Raw genomic sequence first — 17489 nt, 5'->3', positions numbered from 1 at the left:
AAACTCCCACCAGTGGAGGAGCATATAATAAACTGATATGAAAATATAAAAAAAAATCACCAAAATTGGAGTTACAAGGTGTGGACAAAAGCAACAGTAATATAATTAGCTGCACCCTGCATGTGTGTGAAGGGGCTGTGCGCACTGTATGTATATATAAAAAACAAAACAAAACAAAAAAAAAAACCAGGATATCTGACTCGTCATCACTCTTTAACAATCCAAAAAAAAGGCCTGCGAGAAATTGACTGATCGAATCGTTCATTTATTCACTTTTTCTTTTTAAAAACGCAGTGTGATTCAATGGAGTGGGGGAGGGGGGTTGGGAGGGCAGGAGGTCAAATTTGATGGAGAGACGGCACACACACACACAGTGTGGAAAGAAACCAGAAAAAAAGAGAAAAAAGTTCACATCCTTTTTTTAAAAAAATCTATTAGAAACAACATAATATGCAGAACAATACAATAGCATTTACAATACTTAAATTCCCAGTTCTTGTGAGAGTCCAGCGTAATTTTACATCAGTATACAGTATATTTTCTTTCTCCACTCGCTTCCCAAACTAGGGGTTGATATAGTTATACTTTTAATTTCTTTTCTCTCGCTTTCCCTCCTTCCAGGTTTCAATCCACTATATTTTTTGTAAAAGGGCACCTCTTTTGCTTTGTTAGTGTCCTGTCAGATACAGACATTGGCTTCTCTTTGGTCCAATCCCATCGTCCCAAAGAGTGTGGAGTGCTTCTCGCAGGAAGTCTCTTGTGTTTGCCAAAGAGTCAAGAATAAATCATCGGGTGCCACATTCACCGAAGGTACGGGCAAACGACCCAACGTGTCTCTCGTGTCATCGATGCTCGCAATCACAATCACTTTAATGGAGGAATCCATGTGAACCTTAGCGGGGCAGCGGCAAAGGGGGGGGCGGAGTCGAGTGTCCACCAGGGAGAATGTAGGAGGGGGCGGCGGGGGAGCGGGGTGGAGAGGGGTGGGGGTGGTCATCTGGGTGAGGTTTGATATTCTGTGCATCACCTTGGATGGATACATAGACAAGGATTGTAGGCAGTCGTGGAAGGTTTCCATGTTGGAGATATCAGCTGAGTAAAGATGTTGTCAGGCCTTGAAGGTGAGCAGAGAGGGTTTGCTGTTGGTTGCCATCATCAGGAAGTCGGGGAGTCCCGTTTCCAAGCTCCAAAGGCCTCTGTGAGACACATGATCCCCTGGTTTGCCTGCAGGTCTGAGGAAAGACGAGATCATCATCGTTAATCAATTTTGCACACATGAATTTGGCAGATTGATTAGAGTTGGATGATCAGAGGACTCATTTAAAAGTTTCGAATGAGACGGTTTCACCATGTGACATCCGTTCAGACCAGAAAATACAGAGTCTTCTGGGTTTTAAAACAAGTGGCAGCCAGCAGTGATGTCACCCATTGTTTTGTGAACGGCTGTCATGAAGCCTCGCGTTCGGATTTTAGCCGGCGGCACCTTGCTAGTTCAGAGTGGTTTGGAGCCAGAGTGACCATATTTGGGCGAGCTGGCGGGGAGGGGGGGGGGAGGGAGTGAGCGGTGGATCTGACTCAACGTGATTGAAAACCAGACGATACTATGTCCCGCCCACCGATAGATGTAACCTGACTGCACCACAGGCCTGTCAATCAAAGAGACACACCCCCAAAAACATAGCCTTTTGAAGCTTTTTTTCTAATTAATGACAGGATTACTTTCAGATGGACCTCCAGAAAACTAATAAGAAGGAGCGACTTTAGCAAACAACACCGAGATAACTTGTGGAAAAATTTTATTGGCTGAGAATTCTATGGGACAAGTTGAAATAGGAGTCTATGGAGTCGGAGGCTTTCTGGAGCCGACCTCTAGTGGCACCCGGTGGTATCGCAGCTTAAGGCGCTTCCGCATCGGCCTCATTTTTCAGAGCCGGAAGCTACGTCCACTTTTACACACAGTCTGTGGTTTAAAACCATTCAATGTAAACTTTTTAGGGCTGATGTTGTCCCAAAGTACCCAGTTGAATAAATGACAAACTCCCCTATATGTGCAAATGTTAGTCATGTCATGCAAACCTCATTAAGCTCTGAACAAGACTTCACGGGCGCAGAAAGCATTTAACTGCGAAAAGGAAACAACTGAATGAGTTAGATGTCATTAATCATTCATTAAATACGACAATAGATCACACTAGACTTCAGAAAGCGGCCTCTCACGTTACACTTTGTGGCACATGAACGTCGTAGGACCTGCCGATGAGACCCTGGAGGAGCTGTATAATACGTGGCAACGACTGCAAACCCAACACCAGCTTTAATGTGGGTCAGAATACAGGCCGAAGCCTGGCCTTCACCAGCACTGTGTGGACGTATGAGACAGGCAGAGAGAGCATTGGCCGCTTTAGTGAGTTAATCCTACACCCTCAGTAATGCTACTTAAACAGTAGGAGAGGACTTAGAGACCAAACACACATGATCGACTTGAAGTGATACCGAGGTCCGGTGCTTAACATTTCCAGGATAATCTTTTTAACTGGACTGCGAGGAAACTTAAATTAGCCTTTCGTTTATCTTTTGGTTGTTGGCAGTCAGCGTTTGACCAAAAATGAAACAAAGACTTAGTCAAACTTTTTTTTTTAGGTCAGTAATAACACAGAATACAATTCTATCGTGTTTTAAAGTGTGATACTGTTGAACAAGACTTGACTCGTTTTGTTATTTATGCCACATATCAACCAAACCCACTTTAACTGGTGCAACCTACTGCATGCCATCAAACCGGCTCAAACAATGCCGGATGTAAAGAAATCCCTCTCTACCCTCTTCTCTCCCTACGTGCCTCTCGTTAAAGCCAACAATAGATGTCATCGACCTCCGCAGGTGGAACGTCACCACGGAGGACTCACGGCCATTGTTGTTAAAAACCGAAGAGGAGAGGTGACGCTCACGAGCCGTCACCCGAGAGAGCCCGTCCACGTGTTTGCCACACACGCACACACACGCACACACACACACGCACACACACACACACACACACACACACACACGCACACACACGCACACACACGCACACACACGCACACACACACACACAGAGGAGCACGACACACGACACAAAGGCCAGCAGGGAAAAGAACAAGGAGATGCGGCGGGAGGAGGACAATGGAGGAGCGAACGCGAGGGCCCGTGTTTGTTATTCCCCCTCATCCATCAGTCTTCACCTGGGCCACCGAAGAGGAAAAGGTGCAGCTCGCTAAAGAGAAGGGCGAGCTATTGTGTTGGCCGCGATTCACGTCGCTTGTTTTCAGCGAGGGAGGTGATGGCGGAGGTTAACATATCTCTTTCTGGACCTAATGGCATCAAAGCCTGTGGCCTTTCTATTGTGCAACATAACCTGCGACACCACAACAAACAAAGCCATTAGCGACGCCGGCTCGAACGCAGCGCAGACAAATGTTCGGGGTTAAAGCGATGATCCATTAACTTTCCAGAAAATGTAATATCTGCGTTGCAAGTTTCTGAAAATAGTTTGTTTTGTACCATGTTTTGCACCCGTCGCTATTTGATTGACACAGGACTAAACACCTAAAAAAATATGCCCGAAGAAAAATAAAACCATCAGATTTGTTACTTCAAGTTGTTTGCCTTTCCCTGCATATTTACTCCTGGCTAACGAGAGCGTCCTGATTACTGCAGTAAATCCATGTAAAAGGCTCTAATAAATGCTATGCGTGGTTGAAAGAGCACACATCACTAATAAGGTTTTTCACTTAATAAGCCAATCAATACATTGAGCTGCAAGCCTGGTTTCTTAGACTGCAAGAGGGGATTCCTGAGGGGCCAAATCAACAGGGACACACATTCACACGGACAATACAAGGGGGCACGAAATCCCCATCGGGACTTGTTTTTTGGGGTTTTTTGTTTTTTTTTTCCAGCGTTTGTTAATAGTAAAAGTTCATCAACCAGAAAAAGAAGTTGAGGGTGGGGAGGGTGGTGGTGGTGGTGGCAGTGGTGGTGGGGGAGGTCTTGGTGGATGAGGGAAGGGATCTTGACCCCCTCAGCTGAAGGTTAACAAATTTGTGCTTAATGATTGGAGCAATGAGTCCCGGGACAAAGGGTCTCCAACCGAGACTGGCAGCAAAGGGGTTACTGCCAGCGTTCACTCGAGCGTTCTGCCCGACATTTTGGGAAAAGCTCCAAGTGGGTAGGGTCAGGAAAAAAAAATTCCATACGCTCTGCGCCATAATTAATCCTTCCACCCTGTGATAACTATTGTCCTGGAACCGAAAATTACAGTTTTCAGAGGCCACCCCCGGCTAATTTTGTGCAAGAGGGAAAGCAGGGGGGGGGGGGGGAGAGAGAGAGAGAGAGAAGGGGAAGGGAGTAAAGGGTCATCCGGGAGTCACCCTTGTCGCTATCAAAGGCTCGGCTCACTTCTGCTTCACTTGCCGGCCTTCATCACGGCTGACAGGTGTATTGTTTCGCGAGGGGATATAAGCTCTGCAGTCATCATCGGGTGGAAGGCATAACGCTCTTCACTAAGCAGGACTAATTGGCTTTAGTTTTAACTAATGTTGCAGTGTGACTGCTCGGCACACCTTCTGCATGGCGGCTCGGCGCTCCACCAGCACAATAACCGCTCAATTTAGCCCCGCGGTAACAAAATCTCAACTCTGCTAATGAAAATTGCTTATAAAATATAATGAACCTGTGCTCTCTTAATCAAATAAGATAACTCCCCACCCCCCTCCCTCCCTCACGTAATAACCTATTAATTTAATTGGTCATGAAAGAATATAACACATCATTTACATTTAATTGACCTAGAAAAGGAAAGTAGCAATATTTGACATACTAGCTGCTAGCGACGGCTATCTGATGAAGCTGTAAAAACACGACTAGTCGTGAAGAAGAGTAGACATATTTCCGTCACCATCCCTCTCCCGGCTTCTCTCATATTCCCTCTCTCCCTCCTCCTCTTCCTCCTCCTCCTCCTCCTTCTACCCCTCCCTCTTATCATTTACTCTTCTCTCGCTCGCCATCTCTCCGTCCGCCCCTCCCTCTTTCTGTCTACCTCACTCACTCTCTCTTTTTCTTTTTTTTTTTCTTCCTCTGTCTACTCATCTTCTCTGTGCTTCGCCCGTCTCGCAGAGGATTCCTCTGGTGGCCCAATTACGAGATTCAGCAGGCAAATTGAGGCTGTTTAAAGCAAGGTCTGCTGGGAAGGCTAGCAGCTGCTGGAAAGAGGCTGCTTGGACACAGCCCTCATGTTTACACACTCACACATAAACACACACACACACACACACACACACACACACACACACACACACACACACACACACACACACACACACACACACACGTCTCATTCTGAAGCGCAGCCTTTTTTTTAAATTTTTTTTATTATTTCCACGTCTCCCTGCATTTCAAACCTGAAAGATGCCATTCGACGTGAGGTTTTCCGTCTTTGTTTTAGTTGTGGACATTTGTGACGGAAACAAGGGTGGCACATTTTCACTACGGCACGTACACACGCACGCGCATTGTGTGGAGGGTTAATGGTCTCTATTTTTGTAAACTGAATAAGTCAAATCCATTGGTCACACCTCTGGTGATGGCATATTTAATTTGGATCTAGTCAATTAGGCCCAGCTAAGCTCCATACCCTGCTGGCTACCTCCTCCATTTTGCACTAGTTTGTGTCCCCTCCCTGTGCCAGGAGTAATCCTATTACCATACACACACACACACACACATACACACGTGCACATACAGGCACGCACATACACAGTTACACTAGACATGCCCATTTAATGCACCCACACATCAGCACATGTATTTCACATAGAAATGTTTGTGTGTGGTATCCATGTAGCCACAACGGTACACACACACACACACACACACACACACACACACACACACAAAACAATGGTGTTTCCGTACGATTGGACCCATAGCCACTTTATATACACACTGTGCACTGTGACAACACCAAGCCTGTATACATCCAGAATTATGTGGGAGTCTGTTTGGCCCTGGGGCGAGAGAGAGGGAAGGAAAGAGAGAGAGGGGGGGGGGGGGACGAGGTGAGAGGAAGAGAAAGAAAGAGAGAGAGAGAGAGAGAGAGAGAGAGAAGGGGGAGGGGGGGGAATTACAGAGAAACAGAAAAAAGGTGTTTTGTGAAAAGAGATGGAGGAGGAAAAATTGACAGGGAGAAAAACCACAAAGAGGGAGCGAGACAGAGCGAGCATTAGAAAGACAGAGAGAAAAGAAGGGGGTGGGTGAGGTGTGTGTGGGGGGGGGGTGGGGGGGGGGAGTGGGAGGGGGGGGGGGGGCGATCCTCGAGCTGGTTAGTGTGTGTATTAATGTGGCTCATGCATCAACAGCAACCGGGCAGATTTATGACACTTAAGGGGCGCTCACTTCTCTCCCTCTCCTTGCACCAGCAACGACTGCTTACATTTTTGCCAATCAGTCTGTTGCCATAGCAACGTCCTACCTGCCCCCTCCCACCCCACCCCAACCCGCCCACAGTTCCCCCCCCCCCCCACCAACCCCCACCCCATCTCACCACCCACTCCCCCTGTCCCAACTCATCCCCGCCTTATCTCCCCCCCCCCTTTGGCCCCACGTTTAATAAAAATATGTGCCAAATCCCGTCATACAAAATAATAAACAGATATTCGTCACTGTTTATCATCAATCACTGACATTTGTGTATTTTGTTTATGACTGGATGTCTGTTATTTCCTCTGCTTTTCTTCTTTTTTTTTGTTTTTTAATCCCGAAGACCTTCCTTTCTTACCTCCCCTGCCTGATATGAAGAATGTTTAGTCCTGTAGCTATTGGATATGAGAGAGCGAAGGCGCTACACTAGCACACACACACACGCGCGCACGCACGCACGCACGCACGCACACACACACACACACACACACACACACACACACACACACACACACACACACACACACACACACAGACATTACATACACAGAGAGTTACAAGGTTGTGATCAAAGGCTCTTATCACCAGGCCGAGGGTGGGAGAGTTAGACAGAGAGTAACAGGGGAAAAATCTGCCTGGGAAGAACAAGAACCTGTTTGTAGCAAAAACCCATTTGAACACAGAAATAAAAAAAATAAAAAAGAAATCTAATGAATTATTTCCAAATATATTAGTCTGGAGAATAGCTATTTCCCAAGCAAGAAACCACACCATGTAGAACATTTGTACAAAACGTCTTAAGCTGCACCCTAAAACCAGAACCTCCGATCGTATACATGTATAAAGAGCTGTTTCAAAAATGGTATAGGCACTTCTCTGCTGATCTGGAAAGTATAAAACAAAAATCTGTAAGTCAGTGTGTGTGTGTGTGTGTGTGTGCGTGTGTGTGAACTTACATCCTCCTTTGTGTTGTGATTGGTCGGACTGGGGCGGGGCTACATGTAGTGCCACTGACCTTCCATGCCCATGTTCATGCCCATTCCACTCATTGGTCCTGAGAAACACAGAGAAAGTTTAAAGGCAAAACCACAACAACAACAACAACAAAAAGCTTTAATATGTCTGACTGAAGTTATCTAAGTTACAGTTTATTTATCATCTATTCGTTTGCATGCATACTATAATGTCATAATCAAGTGTAACCCGGGACAATGTTTACAAACTGAAAGGATAAACAACACCGAGCTAAATACCGTGATGTTTATTTATTTATTTTTTTAATTTTTTTTTAATGCTGTGAGACTAATTTGACAGACTACATAGCAACAGAGCTCCCTGGATCTAGCAGGGAGAAGTGTGTGAAGTCGGTGAGGAGAGGGTGGTGGTGGTGGGTGGAGGGGGAGGGAGAGGGGGGGTTGGTTAAGTTGCCTGGCAGTTTATCCAAACCTGCTGACTTTGAGGGGAGGGTGAGATAGGGTTAGAGACTTGAGAGAATCCCAGAAAACAGGGGATAGAGGAGGAGAGGAGCTTAAGGACAAACTCTGGGATTAGACCTGATGGCGTGAGAGAGGGAGAGGGAGAAGGACTGAGAGCGAGGGGAGTGGGAGCGAGGAAGGAGTCGGTGGTGTAATGTGATTGACCACACCTGTTCTGGGTTGTGTATGCAGGGAGGGGGGAGGTAGCAGAGAGTGAGTGAGTGAGTGTGTGTGTGTGTGTGTGTGTGTGTGTGTGTGTGTGTGTGTGTGTGAGAGTGTGTGTGAATCTTTTTTTTATTTTTTTTATTGCATTTAAGGGTGCACAGCTTACCCTTAAACCACCGCACAGCAACCATATAAGTGCTTGTGTGTGAGAAGAGACGTGGAGCGTGCTGGTACAATAAACCGCCATCATGGCAGATAAAATAAAGATACCGAAAGAAGTGAAAAGGAGGAGAAAGAGGAGGTGAATCTGAGCAGACGGGAGTGGGAAATGTATGAGGATGGACTGCTGGGGCAGGGACTGAAGAAGACAAAGGCCTGAAAATGAGCGAACAACAGCGGGCAAAAGAGAGAAGAAAGATGGGAAGAGCGAGGGAGGAAAGAAAAGGGACAGACACGCAGAGAAAGCCTTACCAGGTGGTCTGATTCCCATGTGCTGCTGGCCGTCCATGACGAAGCCCCCCATCGGCTGGCCATCTGGATTGTAGGGAGCTCCTTGACTTACTGTGGACGGAGGAGAAGACAGGGGAGGGAGGGACGGAGGGATTGGAGGGAGGGAACAGAGTGGTCAATTAGTGCTTTTAATTAAGGCTCAGTGGCCGAAGCGGCATCATCTGTTGGCTGGTGCACGCACAGGAAGCCGCCGTTGTCTCTCAACGTCACTGTGCTCCATGTCTCGGCAGCCGGCTCTCCACTGTAAGCCCCTGGTAGACCTTAATGCGTCTAAATGCTCTAATAGGGATCGGACTGAGGTTTCCACACACACCGTGGTACACTTGAGACACACAAGGACTTTTGTTTTAAAATGAGATCCAAGCCATCTGTTTCGACAGAACGACGAGTAGAAAGTACAGATAATATACCTTCTTATTACCCCAAAATGTTCTTCAAAGTATTCATCGTCTTATTCCAAACTGTCTGACAGTATCGTTTATGTTAGAATATGTTTACAATGAGTCAAATATGAAAGGTCAGGACTGCATGGTTTTTATGAAATGGAAATATCCTTGATGTCTTCTGCATCGTTTCATAGACATTTATATATTGAAGTCGCCACTAGAATTTCAAAATAAAAGTTTTTTTTGGTTTGAATAAAGTTTGTTTGCACAGCGCAACCAGCCAACAGGTACGTTTTAAAGGGACACGTGTCTACGGTTGGGATCTTTCTAAGACGGCATTTTGAAAACAAACTTTTTCATCTTTAACATTGCTGCTATTAAACGGTACATTATTACAGTTCAGATTGAAAAGGCTTAAACCAAATTCTTGCTACTAAATTAATATTTCATGTGTAGGAAAAAAAAATGGCATTTTGCCAGTTGACACTAGAATGTTTTTAATATAATTACTGCTCCTATCAATGTATAATTATGATCAAAGAACAATAACTAACTCCAGGCTAAAGCTTCAATCAGTTTCCCTTTGTTTCAACAATAAGTCATTCTCGCTGAATGGCCTCAGAATCTGCTCCTACCTAGATGCTTTGTCTAATAAATACTGCCTATAACTGAGCAGCAACGATAAGTGAAACCTGATAGGGTTCCTATTTTTCGCTCGCCTCCATTGTTCTGCTCTCATAGAAATCCACTTACCTTGGATTCAGGCTGTTCGGGGGTCAGTCAAGCAAAAGCAAGACCTCGGCCCCACTGAATGCCTTTGAACTTTACTGCGCCCCTAATGCTACCCTGACCTCTGACCCCTATTACAGGTAATAAAGTTTACGGCAGTCCAAACCAAGCCATGCACCAGGGGGACCACTCACTCGCTCCCCTCGCTCCCTGAAACAGCCGCAAATAGGGTTGAGGGAGGGTGTTTAAAGGAGTAAAAGGGGAGGGGGGGGAAGTGGGAGGGCGGGGGGTGAAAACAGGTCTGGAGCCAAAAAGCCAAACAACGGTCACCCAAAAAAAGAAACGGGTGTAGTTGTCTTGATGTTATGGTTTGAGCCGGGGAGGAAGGATTGAGTGTTTTTTTTCCCCTTCGCCTGCTCGGCAGAAGGCGGGAGGAGCGGGTTAAGAGCAAACTTTACTGAGAACACGGCTAGCTTTGTTTACAGGATCAGAAGAAAAATAAATCCACGCATCATTAACTCATGTTCAGCCAAATTATTATTATATTTTTTTAATTAACAAAGAGTTTTCACCCCAAATGTCATGTCAAAGTTGATTAATAGTTGCTTGTTAATGTTTTGGCTCTTGATTTTAGTGGTCAGTATTACAGCGAAGGGGGAAAGCCCCTTGAGGGTTTTGGACATTCCAAAAAAAAAAAAAAAAAAAAAAAGGGGGCATCGGTCCTGTATTTACCAGCTGAGGGGCCTCCGGGTGCATGGAGTGTGGACTTTCGCCTGCGCAACTTGAATACAGTAACTACGGGAGACTTGCCTGCACGGTTTGACTGGTCGATCATGGGCTGCACTATTCTCCTCCTCGCGTTAATGAACCTGAAAGAAGATGAAGAGGAAGAGGACGGATGGAGGACAGAGAGGGGAAAAGAAAGGGACACAAAAACATAGTCAGTTTCTGGAGCAAAAATTGCTGACTAATACCTTGAAAATCTTGGCACACACCACAAAAACAAACACATTGCCAAATCGGTCTACTTCTTATAGCTAGCCATAACAGTGATATGGAGTAATTATGCTCCCATAAGTCCCGGTAAAGCCCCGATAGAGCCACAGCAAAAGTCAAACCTTAACAACCTCAACAACCGAGGCGGTTGTCTTTGAAAACGCAGAACTACCCCGACTTGTGCAAACTTGCGCAGCCTCGGCGTACACGCGGTCCCGTCAGCCTGAAACACTCGGGTCTTTGTGGGGTGAGGCTTAGCCGTGATTTTCTCCCTGCCACTTTGAAACATTTCGAACCCATCGCGCTTTGTTGGAGACGTTCCACCTCGCGACGAGCCGAGATTGCTGACTGTTTAACACACTTGGCTCCGAGCGCGGCAGTGTGGGAAGTGTTGCTGACAGAAACATGTCACGTTGCCACCGGTGAGAGGCATTGTTTGGGGCGATACTCTGCCGAGACAGGTGACCGTGTGTTACTCTGTGACAGCAGGAGCTTTTTTTAGCGCCGGTGTGTTTTCACAGGAGCAGGATTTTTTTTTTTACGTAAGGCCTTGGACTAACCTCTTTACTCTGTGACCTCCTATAAAAAAGGCACCCAGTCACACCATTTATTGCACACACACACACAGACAGACAGACAGACAGACAGACACACACACACACACACACACCGTTACTCATATTTACATCTGCTTCTCCCCTCATTTTCAACTGCATACTGACGCACGCGCACACACACACACACACACACACACACACACACACACACACACACACACACACACACACTCTTAATCCCTCTCCCAACTCCTTACATCCATTCACAAATATTCACGCCCTTGCACACACTCACACAGGCAGCGCTCTGGTCTTGCTCAGCCTAACCTCTTGTGAAATGACCCTTTGACCTGTGATGACCCCGAGGAGAGAAGTCTCTTGGGGCTTTCGGGCTTGATTTATGTGTTCCTGCTGTTGCCCCACCGGACACTTCTATTTCATCTCTGAAAGGGGAGCATTAGCTGAACTTAAAGGAAACAATAGGCCCCGCTAGCTCTTCTAAAGCTGCAAAACAGAGCGTTTAGGGAGCACTATGGGGAGAGGAGAGAAGGAGGAGCAGAAACAAAAGGACACTGGCACGGTGCATCAGTTTGACCCCTGATTACTGAATGGAACCCTGTGGCTGTTTTATTATAAATATTTCTTCTTCATAACTTCTTTATGGTGCTTTTTTTCTGCCAACCATCTATCCTGTATAACCTTGTAGATTCAGAGCTGCAGAAAAGTGAGGAGACAGAGGGTGGCGGATAGCGAGAGAATGATTAATAGCCTGATTGTTTCCCTGCATTGTTTTTCTATAATTGATTTCTTATATTGTGTAAGTTTCCATAGAAAACTGTTAGTTGCATGGGGAACTTTCTGCGAGGTGAAATAATCTGAGAAAAAGACAAACAAATGTGGCAGCGATCTTGTCCGCCTTTGAGCTTTCAGCTTCAACACTTTTGTTCTGTATTTGCTACAATAAAGTATACGATGAATTGGAATTTTAAGGGGGGAGAAAGAAATAGAAATAGCAAAGGAGGAATGCAAGAATGCACTGACATGGCAAAGCACCATCAAATGAGGGAACGTCTGGAGTTTTATCACCGACACCCCCTCCCTTCCTTCCCTGCTACCCTGTTTTTTGCTGGGGGAGATACGGGAGGAGGAGCGAGGGAGGGAGAGAGAGAAAGAGGGCAAGGAGGAGGGTTGAGGAGGCCTGAGCATTCCTTTAACTCTCCTCTCGTGTCCTCCGCTCTCCGAACCCTTTACAGAAGGACGAGGTCATCTCGAGGCCAGCGCTGGCTCACTGTTGACCTCTCCTTCTCCTCACCTCCTTCCTCTTGTCATCCATTGCTGTCTCCTCGCCTCTGTTCTTCCACCTCTCGCGCATTTCCTTTCCTTCCTCTTAATATCGGTCCTGCAAAAAAAAACACGGTTCCTTCCACCTCGCTCAGAAATACACTGATGCAACAAAGGAGGTTGTTTTGGCAATAGGTGTGCACTTCTTAGAAAGTCGGGCCTTTGTTCCTGGTACAGCGAGGCTCAGGGAGGAATGTAATGGACTTGAAAGTCGATGTGAAACATGGCACCACTGCTTATTTACTGTAAGGACTAAAAAGACGGAGGCAGTACTAATTTCACTATCATTGCTACTGCTGTGATGACACCCTAAAGTGTTATTACTAACTACTTCTAAAAGCACAAGTGTAACTGTGACTCTGCCTCTCTCTCTCTGTATCTGTTTCCTTCTCCTGCTCGCTCTCTCCTTATCATTCCTTCCCTGTATGGTGGAAACTGGCGGCCCACCTCCCAGCAATGAATCTACAGTCAAACCCACCAGACCCCCTCCTCCTCCTCCTCTCAAAAACTCTCGCCGGTTTCCTGTCCCCGTCGTCCCCATATCTGAGGCCAGATGCACCATGGGGGCTGGAACAAAGGATAAAATGCCTCTCATAATAGCAGTCAGGGGAACGGAGCGATGGAGAGCGGGAGAATGGGAGCGAAGGAGGAGTGAGAGAGTGGGGAGGAAAAAAAAAAAAAAAAAAAAAGCAAAGGGGCTCTGGTCTGCAAACCAGACACTCTTGCTGTGACCGTTAATAAGCTAACAGAGAGGAAGACTGTGAGAAGGAGAGAGGTTGGAGTGAGGGAGATGAAGAGGAAGGAGGGAGGAAGAGGGAAGACTCAGAGAGAGATATACAGTGATGGAGAGACGGAGAGGAAAAAAGAGGGAGAAAAAAAAAAGGGAGAGAAGAGTAAAGCGGAGTGAGACTTCACCTTTTCACGACCCCTGGGTGCTATAGGGCCAGTGTTTATGGCCTGTTCATTCCCCTGCCTCCCATCACAACACAATGAACTGCACTATTCAGCTCCACTCGGCGCAACAATAGCTGGGCTATTTTGGCGTGACACGCCGCTGGTGGTGCGCCTAAAGTTGGGCAAAAAAACAACGCGGAGGAAGGACCATGACTTAAAATTTGGCCTCGTATAGTTCAGGGTATGAAGACTGTGAGGGGTACGGGTTGGATTCCCACCGGGGGCACACATGTTTGACACATGCAAGCACCCACGATACATGTGGATAAAAGAACATGCTGGCTGCGTGTTGTGCCAGAAATGAAGGCACTTAAGTCATGTGAAGAGACCGGGTGCGTTTTATATCTTTATTGTTTCATCTCCAATCTATTTCTCCTTCCTTTAGATTGCTAATGTCTGGATTAATTCTCCAACCCCTCTCCCTCCTTCCTTCCCTGGAAAGAGTGGAACTGATTGCCGACGGCGTCTGCCAAGCCCTCACTAATGTCCTATTCTCATTACACCCGAGACAGACACATACATACACACACACACACACACACACACACACACACACACACACACACACACACACACACACGGGCATACCGAGCCGAGTCAGCCGCACACAGGTGTACACGAAGCACACGTGAAATGCCCAATTAAAAGCAAGAAATTGTCTTTTTCATCAGCTGCCTTTGTTGCGTGACCAATTAGGGGATAATTTAATAACGAGCAGTGGAAAGATGCAGATTGGATATACAAAAGGTTACTCGGCGAGCTCATTGATTTAAATTCATGTGGAGTTCTCAGTATCTGTGGCACGCATACTCACACATGCACATCTCCCGATCCCACTACCAATATTATATTAGTAATATGAGACACACTGAAAGACACAAATGTGTGCATACTGTACACACACACACACACACACACACACACACACACACACACACACGGCACTTACTACCAACATTACATTAGTAATCTGAGAGAAATCTGCACACGGCCTTCACACACCTTCCATCCACACACAGCTGGATATTTCAGCAGCGTATTACAGCGACAGAGGTTTACATGCATATTCAAATCGGAGAGACGCTTAAAATAACTGCGTAACCACACACTCCTCCTGCCTGCCAATCAATATGATTTAATAGCACCAAAAAGAAAGCAAGCTCTGACGGGTAGAACCGTGTAGCTTATCATCAGGTTGTCAGTGCATGGCTAGCATTGATTGTCTGCTGCTCAACCACAATTAACGCCTGGCCCATATATCCTTCCTACACACACACACACACACACACACACACACACACACACACACACACACACACTCCCTAACGCAAACTAAAATAGTGAGTGTATGCCCTTTGTTTCTCTGCACAAAACTTTGAAACAAGTCCTCTATAAAAGGCATTTTGACACAATTTAGGCTCACAAAATTATTTAAAGACAAAAATTACACACTTGTGCATTCACACAAGTGCAGTTACACATCACAAGATTAGCAATAGTACATGTTGAAGTGAACACCCTAAACCTCATTCCCATTCCTGTGTCGCACATTTATCCCTGCAGAACTTTATTATCTCATCCTGCGTCCCATGCAGCACATTTCCATCTTCTTAAGTAATTAGTTATTTTATTATAGAGCTCACATATTCTCTTATGCACAGCTGTGGGTGGCAGTGCAGTCATGCGCATGTACCTGCACACACTCTCTCTCTCCGTGTGTGTGTGTGTGTGTGTGTGTGTGTGTGTGTGTGTGTGTGTGTGTGCGTGCATGCGAGCGCACTGCATGTGGGTGTGTGTGAGGGAATTACAGTTATGAGTTTCTCCCCTTGTTCTCCTTCGTTGACGAGTTAACTCATAAATCACCTCCTTCTCACATCTCCACGTCTCCCTCCCGCTGTATCTTTCTCTTCTCCTCGATGTCATTCTCAGGTCAGATGCTGGGATTAGATGCGTCAGATTAGTTTGAATAAACTAACGCAGCTGCTTGCAGAACTCTATTTGCAACACACATCCGTAAATCCACAAACAGTTAAGAAATCGGACCAGTAGTGTGGCTGTGCGGTGTAAATCTAGCCAAATGTATTAGCGTGGATGTAGCCTTAAACAACGAGTCACTACTGTAGTTTTCCATTTGGCTTTTACTGTTGCATTTATAGTGTCTGCATGATTTATATTTGGGTCATTGCTGCTGAACAGCTTAAACAGTTTTCATTGAAGAGTGGATTCTCCACATTTGTGACACTTTGTAGTGTTCAGATTGTGTTAGGGTACGGATTTATGCGTTTTCATGAAGGAAAATCATCTTTCTTATCTTTCTAACCCTTTGCTATGATGAAGAAAGAGTATTTAGACAAGTTGTACACACTGTTAGACATGTGACCACTTAAAATAAAGTAACCTCTACCTGTGACCTCAGAACTTAGTTAGAGCTTTGAGCTGAGAGGAGTACAAAACAAACAAAACTGCAACTATTGATGAGTAAGCCATACCTGATATTGTGCAAAGAGATTGTCGTTAATTTGTCTGTGCAGCTTTGAACAAGTACAAACACCTGTGCGAACACGGTTGCAAATGTACCTCACAGCACTCATTGTGCTGCAAGCGCTCACTTGTCAGCACGTAGCATCGTAATCTCGTTCTCATTGTTTCCAAGCTGCTCAGGGCCAATCAACCAGCTACATATAAGGCTGTAACTCCAACACACACAACATGCAACCAGATCCACCCCATGATCCTTTGTGCTTCCTGAACTCCCCACATGTTCACTGAATGTCTGTGGAGAAAGTGGAAAATTACATATTACCTATGGTTTAGCTGTGACGCTGTGATGGACATAAACACACGTGCATGGGCAAATAAAAAACATAATGGAACACACACACGCACACGCACACACACACACGTACAGTTGAAGTAAGGTCATGTAGGTGTCACGTGACCACGTCTGACTGCTGTTTGGCTGCAGCGAGGTTGTTACTAGACAAGAGGTCTGTGTTTTGAGTCAGCACAACATATAAGTCTTTATTGGCAGGCAAATACCCCCTGAACCATCTCCAACTGCATGCGTAGCTCTGCACAGACGCACCCACTGACACATACACACTCGGTCCATGCATGGCTGCTGATCCAGCTCCTAATAACATGAGGTGGATTAGCAGGATCCAGCGCCACATATGGAGGGAAACTTAAGAAAACAGTGTGAAATTTAAAAGGAGCTTTAGACTGAGAACAGCCATGGGGTCACTTAATCCCCATTACTGCACACACATAAAATGCAAGTATGGAGGCGCACACACACAAACGCACACGCACGCACGCACAAACACACACACTCCCTGTTTCTCGACTACCCAAGAGCCCAGTGTCCATTAAGAGAGCCATGAATCTACCACTAAAGCTGGTTTTACAGAGTGGAGCAACAGGCCGGGTAACCGCTCGCACACACAAACACTGGAGAAGAGCTCCGTGTGTTTAATGTGTATGTGTGTGTCCATGACAACCAGGTGCCTCACAGACTTATATAGAGGAAATGTTGGCCACTTAAAAATCATACATGAACTCATTGGCTCTGACTGAGCTGGCTTTGCAACACTCATTGACTTCTAAATAGGACTTGGAAAGTATAAACAGAGGGTGGGAGAGACATGGGTAAGAAAAAAGGGGAGGGGAAAACGGACTATAATAGCACAGGTTAAAAAAAAAAAGAAAAAGACTTAAAGACGGAATAAGACATCCGAAGGGAGCCTGTAGCTGTCACATGTGACAGGGGTCACCGTCTTTATCTCTGTTCCTGCTTCCCTTCACAAACATCCCCGTCGCCTTGGACTCATTTAGCCGGTCATCCATCAGTGCCAGAGAGAGGCTACGGCTGGAAGCTCGGCTTTACCCAGAAACAACATGGCCGTCCCTGTGCTGCCCAC

The 17489-nt window shown here is 46.0% G+C and overlaps 1 protein-coding gene across 2 annotated transcripts in view; it reads right to left on the bottom strand.

Moving 5' to 3' along the window:
- Positions 1–244: 244 nt before the first annotated feature.
- LOC138195141 (homeobox protein Meis1) overlaps positions 245–17489 on the bottom strand; it is an 82195-nt gene continuing 64950 nt past the window's right edge. The window contains exons 10-13 of one of the 2 annotated variants that reach the window (XM_069144248.1): positions 10532–10590; positions 8568–8657; positions 7413–7510; positions 245–1232 (exon numbers count right to left, since the gene is read on the bottom strand). In XM_069144248.1, the coding sequence (XP_069000349.1) occupies positions 7452–7510; positions 8568–8657; positions 10532–10590 (208 nt within the window). In that variant the 3' untranslated portion in view covers positions 245–1232; positions 7413–7451. Of the gene's footprint in view, positions 1233–7412; positions 7511–8567; positions 8658–10347; positions 10591–17489 lie in introns of those variants that run through there. The other variant, XM_069144247.1, reaches the window with a different exon arrangement.

Source organism: Embiotoca jacksoni, unplaced genomic scaffold (genome assembly GCF_022577435.1).
Source record: "Embiotoca jacksoni isolate LCO1_2020_lvr unplaced genomic scaffold, fEmbJac1.0.p SCAF_12, whole genome shotgun sequence".
Lineage (NCBI taxonomy): Eukaryota > Metazoa > Chordata > Actinopteri > Embiotocidae > Embiotoca > Embiotoca jacksoni.
This window is presented reverse-complemented; position numbering and strand designations above follow the sequence as displayed.